At 30.2% G+C, this 22,089-nt stretch overlaps 1 protein-coding gene across 2 annotated transcripts; it reads left to right on the top strand.

The window, feature by feature from the left end:
• Nucleotides 1-1,145: 1,145 nt before the first annotated feature.
• On the top strand, nt 1,146-16,462 carry LOC107451671 (uncharacterized). 2 transcript variants are annotated; one of them, XM_087167886.1, is made up of 8 exons: nt 1,146-1,417; nt 1,517-1,650; nt 5,069-5,245; nt 7,124-7,315; nt 7,615-7,692; nt 8,582-8,707; nt 12,013-12,177; nt 16,300-16,462. In XM_087167886.1, the coding sequence occupies exons 2-8, from the start codon at nt 1,566-1,568 to the stop codon at nt 16,338-16,340; spliced, it is 864 nt and encodes a 287-aa protein (XP_087024012.1). In that variant the 5' UTR covers nt 1,146-1,417; nt 1,517-1,565; the 3' UTR covers nt 16,341-16,462. The 2 variants fall into 2 exon arrangements, with proteins under 2 accessions (XP_087024012.1, XP_042896799.3); XM_043040865.3 differs by lacking the exon at nt 1,146-1,417 and having other exon boundaries at nt 1,465-1,650.
• The last annotated feature ends 5,627 nt before the right edge of the window (nt 16,463-22,089 follow it).

Genomic DNA, 22,089 nt, shown 5'->3' with positions numbered 1-22,089 from the left:
TGAGTACTTATTTTTCAATTATTATTTAAATTTTTTTTAATGCTATCCCTAAAATAAAGTTCAATACAATGTTTTAGTTAAAACAGAACTTTAATGTAAGTTTTTAGTAAGCTCAAAAGGTAATGGAATATTTTAACAAATGATTTATGAAAAAAAATTGAATAAAAATTAAATGTTCGAGAAGGAAATTTGAGATGTTATCGATTAAAAGTTATCCTCGTAAAAAGCATATATTGAAAATTTATATATCGATAAGGAAATGGGAGAAATTAACCTTTAAAATCCTTATTGTATTGTAAAAACTTATTCGTATTTTAACCTAAAATTTGAAGTTTCCCCGATGATTTTCAGACTAAGTTAAATACAGAGCCTTTGTAAGGATGGGGCCAGCGGAGCATATGCCAAAACATCAATTTCTTCCCTTATTTTAGAAAGGGATATTCCATATTTTTAATAATAGGAACAATCTTTTATGAGTTAGAAAAATCTTTTAATAATTAAATCAATTTTTTATTAATTGGGACAAACTTTTCATCGTCAGAATTATTTTTAAATAAATAGAATAATTTTTTTAATAATTGGATTGTTGCACTATGTAATCGAAATTTTAAAAAAAATATTTATACTACGAAAATTTAAAAACCCTTTAAAATGGCTTTTGTAGAAATCACTAATGCCCAAAAATAACAAGTTTCCTGATACAAATTTGTGAAATTGAATTCGAAATCGAGCCTTTAACTTTAAAATTCAGTCAAATTTTACTTTAAAACTCGGATTTTTGACAAACATATTTTACTATAGGTATTCATAACTCTTTTACTGCTTTCAAAAAACTGGGATAGCAATTTTCAAAAAGAAAAATGGCTTTTGCAGAAATCATTGATACTTGTTTACATCAAGTTTCTTCACGCAAAGCTGCAAAATTGAATTTTAAATCGAGCCCTTAGCTTTAAAATTCAGTGGAATTTTCCTCGGATTTTTGACAAACATATTTTACCATAAGAAACCTTAACACTTTTAACGTTTTCAAAAAACTGTATCAAAGAAATCTTTACGTTTACAAAATTGACTGTAAAAAATCAAAATAGGCAGTGTCGCGAATTTTTATTTTTTTAACGACACCACTTGTCGCTGAGGCCTGCCTCACGGGGGCGGAAATCTATCGTTGGAACATTTCATAATACAATGAACTTCATTATTTCTTTTGATTATTACTTATGAAAGAAGAGTTGATAAGTATCTAAAATACTTTTAGCAATTTCATGTCTCTATTGCCAGACAAAAAAAAAAGCAAATAACTAATTGCTCTATTAATGTCATTGTCATTATCAACAAAACGTATCGTATAGATATATATTTGTAAATAGATTGATGGATGCTAGAGGGGAAACAGGAAAAACAGCTTTCTCTATAATAGGTAAGTTATACTAATATGGTGTATGTGTAGAAAAAAATACGCCCACTTATATTAAATTATGGTGGCGATGTTTGTATAAACTCGTTTTGTGTTTTTCAGGGGAAATAACAAGCTTAGTTTCATCTATTTTTACATCAGAGGTATAAGTATGACAAAAATAGTGAAAATATCATTTTTGTGGCATTGCACAATTATTTGTTTCGCAGGATTGACTGCGTCTTTTACTATAGAAGGTTAGTATATTTTTGTAAATTATTTGAATTGTATGCAGTAAGAGATTATTTTATCCATTTCATGTTAAGATAGAATTTTTTTCATAAATAGCGCTTTTATTCATTATTAGTTTAGAGATCAAAAATTTTAAGTGTTTAATAATCATGAATAGTCCTAAAAAATAATTTCAGCAAAATTTAAAAGTTTACATTTAATATTTTGGTTAATGATTTTTTTAAACAATTTGCTGAATGATACGTTAATTCTTACCATTTTAATTACGCAATAATAATTTCAAAAATTTCAGAAAAATTAAGATCTTGATTGATTTTCATTTTTTTCAAATAGTTGAAGATATGAAAAGGTGAGTTATCGATTGTTTGTTTAGAAGTTTCGTCACCAGTTTTGTAGTTTCTGGAAAACGTTGGTCAGCTTACTATCATGATGTGTTTTACGGAATAAACTTTATTTTTTTCTTATGTATTTTTTTTAAATATACTCATCCAATGAAAATTTACAAGTAATTCTAACAGAAGAAAATTACATTTGTAAGGAAATTTCTGATTAAAAAAGAACTAAAAATAAAATAAAAGTAAAAAGAACAAAAAAAAAAGAATTCTGGTCATTATACCAAAATTTTATTGCATTTAACTCATTTATTTGTCAATTTTTTCCTTCTTTATAGTAATAGTTTACATGAAGATCTGGCTTTAAAAATTATAATACCTAATATCACTTATTTAGCAAAAATGCATCAATGAAAAATAAATTTGAAGGTTTTAGAAGCACTATAAAATTAGCAGATTGCCTTCACAACGTCCTATATTTAATACCATACATTTGATAATTTTAATATTTTGATGTCTTTGCCTCTTACCAAAAAGAATGGTAATAGTTTGTATGTAATAGTAATGGTAATAATTTGTTTATCCTGCTACGGTTTATTTGAAATAGCAGCTTGTTATAATGGTTCCTAAGAGTTAGATGACGGTTAATTATTTACTTTTCTAATATATTTCTCAACTATAACACAGAAGGTTGAATTATTACAAATACATTAAATTAATATATCAATTATATGAAATCACTGAGAAAAATAGCATGATTAAAACTACCAAAATATAGTAAAATTTAGCGTGTTCCTAGCTCTATCGAAACTCCCAAAAGCATGGCAATTTTTACCAAGTCGCGTTTGTACTGACTTTTTTTAAAAATCACTATTAATATATGGTTTTATTACTATGCTGGTGAAATTTCGAAATTTTATAATGATACTTTTAAACAGGGCGAGAAGCTACTTATTCGGTAAAATTTACTTTTCAGTTTTGTATTTTTACTGAATGTGTGATATTATAAGAACTATAATTTTGAAAACTAAGATCACCGAAAAGCTGTTACCATACAAACGGAAAATCACCGAATGAATGGTTTAAGTACTGTATGTTTTGGTTTTTATTACTAGAATTATGATTTTTCTAACCAGAAATTTCATTATCATGCAAGTACGGTAATTTTACAATAATTTTTTTTCGCTATGATTGCACAGTTATTTTTATTTTCCTATGTATTTTAAAAAACGAAATTATAAAAGATGCTTATGTGATACTTTTAAGTGTTTAATTGAAGTAAAGATACTAAACAGAAATAGATTAAATTATGGTAATTGTTTTATGCATATTTTGTGGGTATAGAGATATTAATGATTTATTTTTCACCTACACATACGGTTTTGTTTGTAAATACAAAGAGTGGCTTAAAAATCTGTTATATATATTTGCTTAAGAATCTATTGCATTATGTTCAAAATGACAATATGAAGATACATCCAGTGTTGTGGCTTGTTTATAGCTCGCTGTCCAACTCTTGCTCTTAAGGATTTTGCTACGGCCTGATATTGATTTAGTTCAGCCTTGTTTAGGTATTAGTAAATTTTCAAATGCGCATATCTTATGGTTTTAAAGGTTGGTTGGTCTATAGCTTATACAAATGAAAAAAAACCAGCCAAAAATGTTAAGTATTCATTAATTAAAGCAGAGGTTATCAAACTGAACACTTTTATTTAATTTTTATGCAACTTTAAATAAAAATGCATGACTTTAATAAATTTTCTACCTAACAGCATTGTTGTAAAATCATATTTTATTTGTAATTTAGAAAAAGTCTCTACCAAAGCTCTTACGGTACCTTGCTTTTTGTTGTTATCAAAGAGCCAGAAAACAAGCTAATTACCATATCTGGCAATTTTGACTATACTTTTTTCTTCAGTGTTTTAAGCTTTGGTGAATCATAAAAATTATCTTAAAAACAATCCGTTTGTAAAAACTAAGCAATTGGAATAAAGGCTAAATTTAGTCATCATATTTTATGAATTTGTTCTCAACTGTTTATTAATATATCATACATTTGGATGATTTTGTATAAAAATATTCATTTTGGGAATTAAAGAATTCTCGAAATAACTTTTAATAAATCTATGTAGCCTTAGAATCTACAACCATTGAGTTTAAAAAAGCGATATTTCTCGTGATTGCGAAACAAAGGCTTTGAAATTGAATGAAACTATATTGGATACATCATATATTTATTAAATATTTTTGCATTTAGTACTTATGTCTTATAAAAATTGAGAACCAAACTGTTCATTTCTACTAAAACAGCATTAGTTTTGCGAAAAAAAGTACAAATAATAATAATAATAATAAATAATGTGTCCAAGAATCGAAATATTCTTGGACATACTATATTATTTTTTGGACCACTTTCGACCCATCCACTTTCGACCCACTACTAATCGACCCTTCCACTTTAATAACCAAACTACATTTTCACATCATTTCTTCCTTTTTTTTTCCTTTTTAAAAGTTTATTCCAAAAAGTTTATTTTAAATAATTAAAGTTTGTTTTTTGCATTTCTTTGTATAACCATTTATTGGCTTTCTAAAGTTTAATTTTATTAGACTTATTTTAGTGGAAGTATTTAATCTATATATTCTCATTTCCAAATTTGAAAGTCAAAAGGTCTATTTATTTTTTATTTTAATACATTTATTATTTCTACTTATTTATACCTACTATATCCCACAATGTAAGGCATTCTAAAGTTAAATCCTGAGTACAATTACATTTGATGTCATTTTCTGTACACAAAATGATTTTTAAACAACCAACTATTGATGCTGAACTATACTAACAAAAAGTGAAATTTTCTTTTATTGTAATGAAACTAAGATTTAAAAGTCAAGAAAGACTAGATTTAAAAATAAAATAAAAAACAATTTACAAATCATCGGAGGAATATGCATTTTCAGAACGCTTAACAAACTCAACTTTTAATTCTGCGTTGCTTTTATTTCAAACGATAAATATAACTTATTTTGATTATTATAGTTCAATTTTTATTGTATAGTTTCCCTGTAACGTTGTTAATATATATTTCAGTACCAAAATGTAGTCCTCCAGACTTCCCGATGTGGGGAGGTTATGGACCCATACAAAGTGACTATGATGTGGGAGACAGCATCCATTACTTTTGCAATACTGACACCTACATAGGTGGTAACTATTATCGAAGATGCGAAGACAGCGGAGAGTGGTTTGGGGACACGCCAGTGTGCGGTAACTATTTCATTTCAATCAATATTTATCAATCTGTGTTGCAATATTTTTCAGATTTCAGGAGTAACCAGACATCCACAGAAACGCATGTTTTTAGAGATCCACATATACAGGGTAATAATGATTAAAATTGTCTTTTCTAAAGGATTGTTTTGCGGAAAGATTGTTCAGCCAATAGAGAGCACTGATAATGGCAGACGAACTTCTAAATAAATTCTAATTTTTTAAGATGTTAATTAAAAAACGTAGCAGCACACCGCATACTACACTTGGGCTAAAAAGGGCGGGAAACATGCAGTTTCTGTTATTCTGCGCATGAGGATGTGGTTATGACTCTACCATAGAAGAATCGGGTTCACCTTGGGAAGATATCTTTTACAGATATCGTTTTTTTTAAGCATCTTATAATGATTATAGCGACATCTCTCCGTCAATATTTGAATTTTTTTTTCTTTCCAAAAGAAGCAATTTCATTTATTTGCGTATATTCAGATGGAAAATCAGATATTTATGACAAGTGGTTTCACAAAAGTGCTTGTGAACTGGGCACAATAATTTAACAACGATTTGGACCACGACTCTCGAAGCCCAATCGACAAAATCAGTATTGCACGGTCCGTAAACTTATTCGACGTCTGCCACCCTGATTTGTCTTCATACCGATTTGACCTAATGTTTGGCTTCACTGACTAAGTAAAACATGGCACCCTGCGTATTACCGTACGTGCCCCACACACGATTAGCGCTATTTAATCCTTTTGTCCGATCGCTTGCTTTTCTCTCAAGTATTCGTGAATTCCCGGAATGTAATGAGAATATATACCAAATATGTTGGCAACGCATAACTATCGGTTCATCCAGTGAGTTCATTTAAGGCATATTAGATTGTCTCATCAATTTAATATTTTTATTTTCCCTGTTCAAGTGTATTTGTGCTATCTAAAATGGAAGTGATGTATCAAATATTTTTGTGAATAAAAAAGGAAAAATTGTCCACTGAAAAAGAAATCACCGATCATATCGACTGCTGTAGACTTGGAAAATCATATTTCTGCTATTATTTTGGAAAATGAATGGCTTGAGGGACACTATGGACATATGAAACAAAGAAACGAAAGCGAAACAAGCAAAATACTTCATTGTTTTGGTAATAATAAAATAACTAATTTTGCTTTTCATAAATATAAATAATCTCTTTATGGTGTATACTCCTCTTTAAATGAGTAAGCTATGTAAGTTAGTATGATTTCTCACTTTTTGTCCAAGGTGGATTAATATGAATTACTTTATGAAACGTTTCTAAGATATTTATTACAAAATCTTCATTTTACTAAAGATGCATGCTGGTAGTAATAACTGTAGGAGGTAAATTCTTGCTTTCGAAAACTATGATCTTAAAATATGAACCAAACAACCATACAATGAACCAAACAACATGGATAAACCTTTTTCTTGACTGTATATTGTTTTTCAGAGCGGCAATGATCAAAAATGTCGTATAGTTGATTAAGTGTAATAGTTTTTGTCACGATAGTTGATACAACAAAAGATATCATGGCAATTTGAAACGTAGCTATAGGGGGGCTACTTATTAGTTTTATAATACATTAAATGCTGGTTATTATTATTATTATTTTTTTTTTTTTTTTTTTGCTTTTTCAGTGGATAAGCAGTCATTTTTTTATCATTTTGTCATATATTTCAAAGGATCTAACAAAAAATAAAAATAATAAAAATTAGTGATTAAAAAAAAATAAAATAAAATTTTGAGCCAATATAAGTTCATAAAAGTCACTTAATTTTGTGCTGAATGCGCTTAAACATATATGATTTGATGAAGGTATAACATATTGATTGAAGCAATGATTTTAAATTTAGATGAAGTAGCGAGTATAACCTTTGTAAACCAAACGAGCACTGCAGAACCAGAAGAAGAGAATGATGCTGATCTTGCAACAGATGAAGATCGAACTACGTGTACATCCACAGCTGCTGGTCAGCGCCAATATTGGATGGGAATATTTAAGGATCCTGGAGAATTAATTCGAGTCATGGTTTTCATGCCTAAAGGTGAGAACGTTCTTCTTTTATGATTCTCAAACTTAATTTCCCACTGTTTTTTTATTTTTTATTTTTAATGTAAAATATTATATTTCTTAGTTTTGCAAATAAAAATTAAATAAAAAGTTGTTCAACTAAAGTTGTTCAAAAGTTGTCAAAACTAAAATTAATTAGAAGAAGTAACATAATAATTTGAGAAGTATCATAACAATTTTTTTTTAAAATAATGTTTTTATGACTTGTATTATTTTTTAAATATTTATATATTTAATTTCATGTCGGACGTTCATGATTTTATCTTATTTCAGGAGATGTTTCCTATGAGGTTCTTCTTTTGAAGCGTAATGGATCAGTTTTAAGCTGTGGAGAAAAAAGAGGCAGAAATGGTAATAGCACAAATACAATAAGTCCAAAAAGTGTAGAAACGGTAAAAGATCGCGATTAATACATATTGAATGAAAAATCTAATAAACCGTTACCCAAGTGGTAATGTGCGGGTCAAATTCGAAATTTTGAACTGGATTTAACTGCAGACTTGGATTCTCTGGGGAAAAAAAAGTATCCCAGTTCGACCTGCTGTTGTTTGCACTTTAGTTCACAGATGGAGCTGTAATCACAAAATGAAAATGGGGTTGCAAAATTGCTTAAAATGGAGGGGTTTTAATAAGCACATCTCAGTTATGAAAAAAAGAACAAAAATACACTTGTTTGATATTTCAAAAATCCTATCTAATGGTACAAAACTAAGCTCCGCCACAACCTAAGGGTCAAGTGTGGTGACATAAGACAAGATGTATTTTCGTAACATCAAGTGCGTATTATTTTGTTTTCTTGATCTGTTATGTATTCATAGAAATACTTCCATATTAAACAATTTCTAACTCATTTTTATTTTATGATTACTTCTGCAATTGCGAAAGAAAACAGTAAAATTTATAAGTCAAAATGGGTTCTAGAATCTGGAAAACCTAAAATTCTTGTGAACTTTGCAATAGAAAATTAGTGTCCATCTTTAATATTTTTATGTTACCTCCCATCCCACTTATTTACAGGGAGAATGAAAGATCACGTTTGATACCATTTAAGGCAATTTTTTAAAAAAATATTTTGCCTAAGTAGTTATAAATTTTTAATCCTATGCTTATTTTTTTCGAAATATCTGACCGTTTCCTAACTTTCGGGACCTATCGTTTCCTAACTTTGTGTGAGTATTTCTTTGAAGTCATAAAGATTTTTATCAACTCAATATTAAGTTTTTTTAAAATATAATTCCAGGTCATTTAGGATGGGAATTTCATAACTGCCCTGGACCCCACAACAAAGATGCGATGGGAATAAAAATAATATCACTCTCTCCCAAACCACTTCAAATTTGTGAAATTGCAGCCCACGTTATGACATGTAAGTATAATGTCTACATCCCTTATTTTTATGAACTTTATTTACTTTATTTATTGGAATTTTAATTTCTTAATCGAGTGTAAAAAAGTTCCGAAATTTAGTAAAATATGTAACAGCAGATGGCGCTGTGAAACATTTTACCTGTTACGCTCTGGTTCATGAAAATTTTGTTCCTTGGGTTCTGTCTGATGATGGACATGAGTAAAGTGTTGTAAAGCGAATTTCATTCCTTGGAAGATTCCGATAAATTTTATGCAATTTTTTGTTTTTTTCCCCTGATTTAGAGTCTTGTTACTTGCAGAGCCATCTTCAAAACCTTTTTTGAATGACATACAGAAACTCTGCAAGAAAACTTATGCCTTGTTACATAAATATATTTCAAAATTTAAATTTTTAATCTAATCCGTTTTCCCGCTTTAATTTTTTTTAAAGATTGTCAGACAGGGCTCTTCACATACCTTTCGATTTCAAAAGACATTTATCTTATAAAAAGATAAGCTTCTAACTTTCTAAGGGGTACGAAGCAACACAATTGTTCGTTTTTAATTTTTTTAACTTTTAATTATAAAATAAATATTTGTTTGCCATGCTTTAATTTTTTTTCTCTTAACTTTTAAACACGTTTTCCTTGTTTTCAAATCGGTGACTCAAATGTTATAGAATCAACCAAGATTTGTCTAAATCTCCTCAAACTTTTTCTAATTTAAATAATTAAAACATTATTTAAATAATTAAAGCATTATTCAATAATTTAAATTAAAACACAAACTTGAACTTTTAAAAAAATGACTTTTTTTACTTTGCATTTTCTAGAAGATACTTTGTAAAACATTTAGTTAAAATAATTTGTGAAAATTTTTTTCGGAGGTAGCGAAGAAATAACGTTTTGGAGAAATAGCGTTGGGTGGAACTAATATTCCCCGATGGGGGGGATGGAATTATTTAATGCGTTTTTAATATCTTTCTAACATACGAGGCGCATCTAAAAAGTAAATTTCCCTAATTTATCAACGAAAAAAAACGAACTCACACTTTCAGGAACATATTTATTGGTAACAAGTACAGCAATGTTTCAGCTCTTTTTCAACATAGCCACCACCAGAATTGAGACACTTGTCGTATCGCGGGATCAACTTTCGTATCCCTCTGTCATAGAACTCTGCCGCCTGTGAATGAAACCAGCGAGTGACAGACGTCCTCAGCTTTTCGTCGTTGCCAAAACGCTCACCGGAGGACAGGAATTTCTTGAGGTGCAATAAAACGTGAAAATCGATAGGAGCAATATCAGGGCTGTAGGATTTATGATCAAACAACTCCCATCCAAATTCTGTCAATAACAGCTGCTGTGCGCCGTACCGTATGTGGACAACCATTGTCATGGAGGAGCGCAACAGCTGCAGTAAGCATTCCACGGCTCTTGTTCAGAACGGCAAGTCTCAATTCTCGCAGTGTTTTATAGTAACAGTAGACGTCTGTCACACGCTGGTTCCATTCATAGGCGGCAGAGTTCTACGACAGAGGGATACAAAAGTTGATGCCACGATACTACAAGTGTCTCAATTCTGGTGGTGGCTATGTCAAAAAATAGCTGAAGCATTGCTGTACTTGTTGCCAATAAATATGTTCCTGAAAGTAAGAGTTCTTTTTTCAAAAAAATTCGGGAAACTTACTTTCTAGATGCATCTCGTACTAGAGGACTAGCAAAATATAGGCAAGCTAAATAACGTCTCTTTTTCCAGTGTGTCAAAAAGTTAAAACATATTTATCTTATTAGACATTTTATTTCAGAAAATTATTATATATATATTTTCCAGCTTAAGACACCGTTTTTTTTTTGTTATTACGCATGCATTTTTCAAATTTTAATAATTTTCCAAGATATCAGCCAAAAAACGCATTTTGCATGCTCACTTTTTTCTAGACTTTTAGATTGCGTAAAACGAAATATTAACGAGCTAAAAGATTCAAACCTCTCCTTTGAGAGACGTGAGTCTTCAAACTTCAAGCATTATATCTCAGAATTCATACCTTGTCCCATCGATACCCCAGAACTATTATTTCATTCTACGTTTTAACATTGAGCTGGGGTGGCTCAGTGGATAGAGAAATGGCCTTTTAATGAGGTAACCCGGGTTTGAATCCCAGCGATGACTGGTTGATATGAATTCCACACCACAAGCTCGCACAAAGTGCTGACGAAAAATATCCTCCGTGGTAGACGGATCCTGGGTTGGAGTCCCCTTACCATCAGGCTAACAGGGGGAGGTTTTCGATGTGTTCCTATCCATGTAACTCAAAGGTGGGTTAGTTCCATTCCATTTCTCTCGAAATTTGAACCAGGAGTTCTCTTGTCTTCTGCATTGGATTCAAAATTACAAGGCTATGGAGTTGAACATTAGGAGTCGTAAGCCCAAATTTGGGTCGACTGTTCAAAGCCGGTTATAAAATAAAATAAAATAAAATAAAATAAAATAAAATAAAATAAAATAAAATAAAATAAAATAAAATAAAATAAAATAAAATAAAATAAAATAAAATAAAATAAAACAAAATAAAATAAAATAAACTACGTGAGAAAGAAAATACAGGTAAACTAAATGAAGTTAGCAAATAAAATAGAAATCGAGAGAATTAAAGTTTTTCATATCCTCATGGATGAATGCTAAGGAAAAATTATGTATGAATCAAGTGAAATTAAAAAAAAACAATCAACACTTTTATATAGATTTTTTTTTATATACTCTGTGTTCACAACAGCAAATTTTTAAGATTATCCTTAGTGGTAGACGGATCATGGGTTAAAGTTCCTTTGTTGTCATGATAGCCGTGTGAAGTTATGCTTTCCATGTAACGTGAATGTTAATTCTATAAAAAAGTCATCCACAAATCCAAATTTCTCTCAATACTTGAACCGGGAGTCCCCTTGTCTTCCGGATTCCGTTCAAAATTACAAGGCTGTGGAGTTGAACATTGGTAGCCGTAAACTCAAAATGGTGTCGGCTGTTCAAAGACGGTTATAAAATAGAAATAATTAAATTAAAAAAAAATTTTTTTTTACATATTGACTGTCCCAAAATCAATGTAAATTTATCAAAGAATTTTTTTTTCCTTTTGTCAGTTATTTCTGGCACGTATTTTAATCCAACTTTTTATGTAATTTTCTTATTCTAGTTATTTCAAACACACATTTCAATCTAACTTTTTATGTAATTTCTTATTCTAGCACACATTCTGGCACTCTAACTATTTCTTCTAATAAAAGCATCGTTATCTTACAAAATTTCACAAAATTTTATTTTTTTCAGCCCCAACTTGCGTTGACCCACACCTGCGTATAGACGATGGTCTAATCCAGCTGACCCGAAAAACTGCTTCACTGCGTTGTAAGCCAGGTTACACAGAAAGTCCGGCAACTCGATTGGAATGCGTGCGTAATGGTGTATGGAATAAAAAAAGCCTCTTCTGCATACGTAAGCAATACGTTTTTCTTTACTTAATTCGATCATTAACTTAAAACATACTTCAGTTTTATACTAACTGTCAGAGAAATTACATTTTTATAGTTACTAATGTAGCTGTTGTCTTTGTTTCTAATATAGTTAACTACAACTGTTTGTCAAAAACAAATGCAGCAATTACAAACTTCTTAAATAGTTTCCGGAGACAGATTTTGTCAAAAGAATCCATTTACACGCATATTAAGTGCATATTACACGCATATAAAGTACTAAAAATTGAAAAAAAAATCCGTAAAAATGGTGTGGAGTAATAATTGGCTTATTTAAACAAGGGGAATATCTAATTCTTGTTTGTATGAGCGAATTTGTTGTTCTATACTACCATGTTTTGAAAGTTTTTTCACTCAACATTCAAATTCTGATGCTTTTTTCTGCCTTTCTTTTTAGCGGATATTTAATTTTAAAAAAAATACAAGAAAATTATCAAGTGCTTGCGATTCTTAAGTGTCTGAAACTTTTTTTATTTCCTCTAAGAAGTCGTTGAGAATTATAGAGCCAAACAGGTTTCGCTGACAATGCTGCATAAAGTTTTCACTAATCAGATTTGAAAAATTAGTTGCTTTAGTACCTTGTTTCTACACTACACTAAAGTTACATTTAGTTGCCAGCGAATTGTTACGAACTAAAGACATTTTTTTTATCACACAACCTACTACCTTTCTTCTTTGCAGAAAAAAAGTAGCGTATTACACTACAAAAAACAAAAAGAAATAGCATCTACAGTAGTTTCGTTATTTGTAGGAAGGTAGTTCCGACCACTGAGTTTAACTGGCAGCTTCGCAAAAAGAATATTTATTGACGTATCTTTTTTTTATATATTTTTAATAAAGAAAAATGTTTCTTAATAACAACCCTTAACATATAATTTTAAATTTGTCGCAATAAGTATCACATGACACTATATATGACTAAAACGTCCTAATTCTAACATATAATTAACATATAATTTTAACATATAATTTTAAATTTGTCGCAATAAGTATCACATGACACTATATATGACTAAAACTTCCTAATTCTAACATATAATTAACATATAATTTCTAATTTGTCGCAATAAGTATCACATGACACTATATATGACTAAAACGTCCTAATTCTAACATATAATTAACATATAATTTTAACATATAATTTTAAATTTGTCGCAATAAGTATCACATGACACTATATATGACTAAAACTTCCTAATTCTAACATATAATTAACATATAATTTTAACATCTAATTTTAAATTTGTCGCAATAAGTATCACATGACACTATATATGACTAAAACTTCCTAATTCTAACATATAATTAACATATAATTTTAACATATAATTTCTAATTTGTCGCAATAAGTATCACATGACACTATATATGACTAAAACGTCCTAATTCTAACATATAATTAACATATAATTTTAACATCTAATTTTAAATTTGTCGCAATAAGTATCACATGACACTATATATGACTAAAACATCCTAATTCTAACATATAATTAACATATAATTTTAACATCTAATTTTAAATTTGTCGTAATAAGTATCACATGACACTATATATGACTAAATAGTCCTAATTCTATTCTAACTCACTCTTTCATGCTTAGAAAACTGTCGGAAATTTAGCATGGAATCCATTAAATAATGAATTACTGTTAATTTCCTACAATTTGTATATGCTTTGCTTTCTATATAAAAGATTTTTAAATTTTTATGTCTTAACTCTTAATGTGGACCGACAAGCAGACCATCGTCATCAAATTGTTTTGTTTCAGAACAGAAATTATGTCCTTAAACTTTTAAGGAAACGATCGTTATATTTTTTAACTTTTTTTCTTTTCGACAAATGAAAAAATATATTTAAACACTCATGATATTTAAATAAACTGCTGTTTGTAGAAAATGCAACACCATGAAGGAATCATCAGAATCAAATGAAATTCGCAGCAAATGTCAATTATAGGATATTATGCAAATTAATAAAGTTTCAGAGCCATCGCGCGTGCGTGGCGCGCGCAGCGCCCTCTGAATTGATGCTGAAAGCGTATAAATAAAGTGCTGTAGCGGGACGTTGAAAATAGTCTATGATTATTTGTTAGTGGCAAACGTTTAGTGAGACCTGAGTATGCCTCCACGACGGAAGAATAAGAAATTCAAGCAACTTACGGAGTTTGAACGGGAAGGATAATCGGCCTTCGAGAAGGAGGATTTTCCTATCGCGCAATAGCAGCTCGTATGCAGCGGAACAGTTCCACAGTGATGCGAGTTTGGAAGCAGTGGACCGACGAGCACCGAACAACTCGAAAAACAGGCACTGGACGACAGAAGGTGACGTCAGAGCGGGATGATCGACACCTGCTCCGCATGGCGGTGAATGATCGCACAGCTTCCTCCAGGCAGCTGGCAGCACATTGGTCTACTGCTACAGGTGTACAATTGTCGGCTTCGTCAATTCGTCGTCGTCTGCTGCGCCGTGGATTGCGTGCAAGGGTGCCATTATACAGGATTCCCCTCACGGCGGATCATCGACGGCTGCGTCGGCAGTGGGCTCTTGAGCACAGAGACTGGCGAGCTGATTGGCACCAAGTTGTCTTTTCAGATGAATCACGCTTCAATTTGTGGACCCATGATGGCCGTGTTCGTGTTAGACGTTATGCCGGTCAACGCTGCCTTCCTGAGTGTATTATTGAACGACATAGTGGTCGAACACCCGGAGTTATGGTCTGGGGTGCGATTTCGTATCATGGACGATCCAATTTGATACGAATTGAGGGTAATCTCAATAGCAACAGATACGTCCGTGAAGTGCTACAGCCCGAAGTCGTTCCTTTCCTTCAAGGCATCCCTGGAGCTATCTTTCAGCAGGATAATGCACGCCCACATGTTGCGCGGACTGTTAGAGACTTCTGTTCAGCACAACGCATGCAACTTCTTCCTTGGCCTGCTTATTCGCCGGATATGTCGCCTATTGAGCACGTGTGGGATATGGTTGGTCGGCGTCTCACTCGTGATCCGCGTCCTGCAGTTTCCAAAGACGAACTTTGGTTGCGCATACAAGCGATATGGAATTCTCTTCCTCAAGCAGATATTCAACATCTGTTTGACTCCATGCCACGTCGTATAGCAGCACTTATTGCAGTGCGTGGTGGCTGCACCAAATACTGATTTCGGACGCTTAATTTGTTTCTTTTGTTTTGAAAATTTCATCATTTATTTGTATCAGTACAAGTCGTTTCTGCATTAAATTTCATTTGATTCTGATGATTCTTTCATGGTGTTGCATTTTCTACAAACAGCAGTTTATAATTTATAATTATAAATTACTTTTATCTTTATCCTAAAAACTTATAAAAATTTTTAAAATAAGCAAAAAAAATCAATTAACAACAGTTCCTACTTATGTTTTAATCCATAAAACTCACCAATAGTAATTATTGATTTTAAAAAATGAAAAGTAAATTACTCGGAACCACAACATCACGTAATTTCCGCCGAATTCGTCTAGAAAACGAAATCTCAGTTGTTGAAAATGTTAGTGATTTAATATAGAAAATTTAATAAATACAAATTGTGGATATATTTATATACTAATCATAGTAGTTAAACTAACATGTCTTGTAAGATAAGCATTTGAATAATTAAGGATTTTTTAAAAGAACTATTTACCCATATACTCAAATTTATTTTCTTCTTCTTTTATTTGAGTGAAAGTGGTATAAACTTTTAACCACTCTTTTATTCTTTAATTCCGTGAACACTTAGTGAAATATTATACACCTTTTGACTTGTTGTTTAAACAAAATAATTAAAATAAATTAAATAAAAAAATTTTCGAAATGTAAAAATTCCGATCTTTTTCTTGTCATTTTTTTCTGTTGAAATAATTTATAATTATATTTATTTGTGATATTTTTCACAATGCTTAGAAACTTATTAGACGCAAATCAGTAAAGAACTGAAGGTTTGACAAACGAACAGTCAAATTTTCATTCTGATGCAATAATATATTTATAATTGCTGATTAAATTTCGTAAATTAATTTTTGAATGAATTATTTTTAATGATTATATATCTTATTTTTCAGCTCCTCCATGGGAAGCCGTAGAAACTCATCCTAGAGTTTGAAACTAATGTACCTGTAAATAAAAATGTCACCTAAAGCTTTTATGTAATAAGGAATTGTTTTTAAATTAATATTAATTTTACCTAGTAAAATATAAAGTATTAATAAAACTTTTAAAAAAACGTATTCGCTGAAATATGAAGGGAAATTGGGTGAACAAATCGCTTTGCTTCAAAAATAAGTGAAGAAAATTAAATTTAAAAAAAAATTCGGTGTTAAAGTAAAGTATCACCAACCAGGAAAAATGGTGCGAATTCACCAAATTCATACCAAATTGCGGTTTCATATATCTAGACAGTGCATATGCTTAGAAAGAATTAAAACAAAAAATTATTTTTAAAAAAATGAAGTTAATATTTAAGGACATGGTAGACGGACCTAAGTACTAAAAAAATCAATATCACCTTTCAAAATGTAAGAATATCAATAATATTTTAAATAAATAAAGAAGCGAACTGTATGAAGTTAATATATTGGATCAAAGTTTCTATGGATCGTAGCAAATATATTAGACCAAAAGCTTCTATTTTGTTTGATTGCCGAACAAAATACAGCGGTGGTGAAAGATGACAATTTATTATGGACTGTGGAAATATCATGCTTTGCGGGGGGGGGGAATCTAATCTAAAGACTTTCTTGTGCACTTTTGAGCAAATATGGACATTTTCTGAGACTTTGACACTCATATTTTAAGATGAAGCTAGTTTTAAGATATTCACTCTGTTCAAAAAATTTAAAAAAATTCACAAAGTGTCCGCTCTGTTGCTCCTTCAGTGGAAACATCATGTTTTATGAAAAACAAATCTCATTTACAGACATTCTTTGAGCACTTTTTAACAAATATGGGCATTTTCTGAAAATTTGACACTCATATTTTAACATGAAATATGGTTTAAAAGATTCACTCTGTTCAAAAAATGTAAAAAAATTCACAAAGTTTCCGCTCTGTTGCTCCTTCAACGTAAATATCATGTTTTATTAAAAACAAATCTCATTTACAGACATTCTTTGAGCACTTTTGAACAAATATGGGCACTTTTTGAAAATTTGACACTCATATTTTAAGATGAAGCTAGTTTTAAGATATTCACTCTTTTCAAAAAATTTAAAAAAATTCACAAAGTGTCCGCTCTGTTGCTTCTTCAATGAAAATATCATGTTTTATGAAAAACAAATCTCATTTACAGACATTTTTTTGAGCACTTTTGAACAAATATGGGCATTTTCTGAAGATTTGACACTCATATTTTAAGATGAAACTAGTTTTAAAATATTCACTCTTTTCAAAAAATTAAAAACAATTCACCGCTCTGTTTCTTCTTCAGTGGAAATATCATGTTTTATGAAAAACAAATCTCATTTACAGACATTCTTTGAGCACTTTTGAACAAATATGGGCATTTTCTGAAAATCTGACACTCATATTTTAACATGAAACATGGTTTAAGAGATTCACTCTGTTCAAAAAATTATAATACAATATGGGTATTTTCTGAAACTTTGACACTCATATTTTAAGATGAAACTAGCTTTAAGATATTAACTCTTTTCAAGAAATTTAAAAAAATTCACAAAGTGTTCGCTCTGTTGCTTCTTCAGTGGAAATATCATGTTTTATGAAAAACAAATCTCATTTACAGACATTCTTTGAGCACTTTTGAACAAATATGGGCATTTTCTGAAAATCTGACACTCATATTTTAACATGAAACATGGTTTAAGAGATTCACTCAGTTCAAAAAATTTTAAAAAATTCACAAAGTGTCCGCTCTATTGCTTCCTTAATATGGGCTGTGGAAATACGTTTTGGAAATAAAAATCTCATTGAATAAAATGCATTTTTGTGCAAATCTGGACAGATATGTCCTATTTCAGAAAATAAAACGACCATATTTTAACATGAAACCAGTTATAAAAGATTCACCCTTTTCGAAAAATTTTAAAAAATTCGCTAATTGTCCGCTCTTTTGCTTCTTTAACATGCTCTGTAGAAATCACATGTTTTGGTGAAACAATATATCACTTAAAGAATTTTTTTCAGCATTCTTGGATAAATATATTCACTTTCAGAGAAATTGGCACACATATTTTAACATGAAACCAGTTATAAAAGATTCTCTTTTCAAAAATTTAAAAAAATTCGCATAGTGTCGGCTTTATTGCTTCGTCAGTGGAAATATCATGTTTTGTGAAAAACAAGTCTCATTTACAGAACAGACATTCTTTGAGCACTTTTGAACAAATATGGGCATTTTCTGAAAATTTGGCACTCATATTTTAAGATGAAACTAGTTTTAAGATATTCACTCTTTTCAAAAAATTTAAAAAAAAATTCACCGCTCTGTTTCTTCTTCAGTGGAAATATCATGTTTTATGAAAAACAAATCTCATTTACAGACGTTCTTTGTGCACTTTTGAACAAATATGGTTTTTTTCTGAAACTTTGACACTCATATTTTAAGATGAAACTAGCTTTAAGATATTAACTCTTTTCAAGAAATTTAAAAAAATTCCCAAAGTGTCCACTCTTTTGCTTCTTCAGTGGAAATATCATGTTTTATGAAAAACAAATCTCATTTACAGACATTCTTTGAGCACTTTTGAACAAATATGGGCATTTTCTGAAAATTTGGCACTCATATTTTAAGATGAAACTAGTTTTAAGATATTCACTCTGTTCGAAAAATTTTAAAAAATTCACAAAGTGTCCGCTCTATTGCTTCCTTAATATGGGCTGTGGAAATACGTTTTGGAAATAAAAATCTCATTGAATAAAATGCATTTTTTGTGCTAATTTGGACAGATATGTCCTATTTCAGAAAACAAAGCGGCCATATTTTAACATGAAACCAGTTATAAAAGATTCGCCCTTTTCAAAAAATTTTAAAAAATTCGCTAATTGTCCGCCCTTTTGCTTCTTTAATATGCACTGTAGAAATCACATGTTTTGGTGAAACAATATATCACTTAAAGAATTTTTTTCAGCATTCTTGGATAAATATATTCACTTTCAGAGAAATTGGCACACATATTTTAACATGAAACCAGTAATAAAAGATTCGCTCTTTTCAAAAATTTAACAAAATTCGCATAGTGTTGGCTTTATTGCTTCGTCAGTGGAAATATCATGTTTTGTGAAAAACAATTCTCATTTACAGACATTCTTTGAGCACTTTTGTACAAATATGGGCCTTTTGAGAAAATTTGACACACAAGTTTTAACATGAAATCAGTTTCACTGATTAAAAAAAAAACATAAAAAAAACTCATAAAATGTCCTCTCCATTGCTTCTTTAATTTGAACTGTGGAAACATGTTTTGGGAATAAAAAATCTGATTTAAAATACATCCAAGTTTCAATAGGCGACGAATTTTGTGTTCCTGTGTTTTGCACGCGTGGTGTCATATTTTGATAGGAGCTTTATTTTCATCTCGTTAACATCAATTTGCGACGAATAATGTGCATACTTTTTTACCTTAATTTTTGACAAAATTATTTAGAATTTGCAAAGATTATAAAAATACGCATTAAGGGAGGTTACTTTATGATTGCGTAAACTCATTAAACATGACTCATATTATCTTTACTAAGATCTACAATTAAAAGTTTAAAATTTACGTGCCGTGTTTTAGGGATCATTTTAATGTTTTAAAAGTTTTTTTGCAACGTTTTTTTAAATATAAATCTGAATAAGACAAACATTCTCGTTTAGGTTATATAAGTATGGAAAAAAAAACAAATTGGATATTTTAACTTAAAATTTAAATTTAAATTTTTGCTTTTTAAAAAAAGATAATCTCGCTATAATTAAAAAAAACTAAAGCAACATCATTATGTTTTAATGCACTTTTTTAATCAAGTCGGGGCATCTATTATTCCAAAAATAATCGAAGGTTAAGAAAGTAAATAGATTAAAAAAACAGAAGATGAATATATGGCTTACTGCGTTCTGCTCAGGATACTAGATAATTTATTTTCTCCAAGTTCAAAATTAGTTACGAAGTACAATTACAGATGACGCTATGGACTAGGAAAAGTTATAAAACAATGAATTCGAAATAGCACCAATTGCAGTCTGACTGCAAAATTAACATACACAGGTGGAAATCAATTTTATTGGTCTGACACTCAACAGAAGATTGCTGTATAGTTTTCCCTAGTCAGCAGCGCCATCTATTGTCTAGCTTTATAACTTATTTTTTAATTTTGTATTAATAGATTTTCTACTTTGTTAAACATAATGTAGAAAACCTACATTTCTAACTTGTTACATTGTTTCAATTGATTTTTCAAACTGTTGAACATTTTGGAACATTTTGGATTGTTCAAAATAAATACACATTAAAAAGTAAAAGTACATTATTGTCCTCACAGACCATACAGCAACTCAACTTCAGACTTAGCAACTTCAAATCCCTAAATAAGACGATTTCTCGTAGAAAAATATATTGCATACAGATTCCTGATACTACTATATAATTCAGAGCAGATCTCTTATCTAGTCAAATATTAATAAAGAATCTTTATTGCTTTGCTATATTTATTTCCTTCAAGAAATGTATTTTGTTTGTTACATTCGAAAAGCCAAGAGTATATATATATCAAATAATGCTCAGTAATAATAGGCTTCCACATTATGTGTGAAATGGCTGCTTTTGATTGGAAAATAGATACTTGTATTTAAAAAAGTTAATTTTTAACCACCTTTTTTTATTAAAAAATAGAAATGTTTCCGTAGTCTTTGCATTCGGAAATGAAGAGACAGTTGCTTTTGGAATGATATTATACTTTTCTCTCTTGCAATAATCAGATATCAAGCAAATTTTTATTTTATTATTCATTTATATTTTATTATTAGGAACTGAAGTAGAATTCGCACAAAATCTTTTTTTTTCTTTTCAAAAAAATTAAAAAAAAAAACATTTCGGATTACATAACAGCACTTTGACTTTTTTAATTAGGGAATCTCCTTTTTACGAGTAAAATTTTATTTTCAAATTCGTTTCAAAAATATAGTTAATGAAATTAATACAGTTATTAACTATATTTAACTGTAGTATGGAACTAAGCTATAGATGCATTGGAAGTACAGTTGTATTACAGCTAAATTTATGCATTTCGTGTTGACAGGGAATATCTGTTTCCTAATTACCACGTATGAATGAAAAGGCAAATCCAAAAAAATTAAAAACAGATCCTTTTTAAGTGATAGTCAATATACGTTTCCATTCTCCCTCTCTGCAATTTCTCACAAAATTGCATTTCAAAATTTCACTTTGAGTTTGAAATAAAGATGATACCAATACGTTAACATAGCTCACCGGCCAACTTAACTACCCAGAGAAGATTTTACCCAACGATCTGAAGCTAAGCGGACTTCAAACTGTCTCCGAGAAATGAACCTCAGTCCCTCACGACAGAACTCAGTGACACTGCAACTCCATTTGAACTAAATGAATTATATTTTGACTGATTCTCTATACTAAGGGTACTAACCAATTGAAGAATGTTCATTATTATTTGTAAAAAGAATATATGCTTCCAGGTTACGCGATTTTCCCACCCTTCACTCTTTTCCCCACTTTACCCCGGTTTCGGTATTCCCACCTTTTTCATGTAAGAAAATGAAATATACTTGCATGGGGAAAAAGCAATACTTACCCAAACCATAGTAACGGAGAATAGAAAAGTGTAGACAGTGGAAAAATCACGCAACCATAAGACGCCAATTTTACACTCTATAACAAAAA

This window comes from Parasteatoda tepidariorum, chromosome 1 (assembly GCF_982258835.1).
Source record: "Parasteatoda tepidariorum strain Cologne lab strain chromosome 1, Ptep-v5.0, whole genome shotgun sequence".
Taxonomy (NCBI): Eukaryota; Metazoa; Arthropoda; class Arachnida; order Araneae; family Theridiidae; genus Parasteatoda; species Parasteatoda tepidariorum.
Note: the sequence above shows the minus strand (reverse complement) of the source record. Positions and strands in the feature narration are given on the sequence as shown.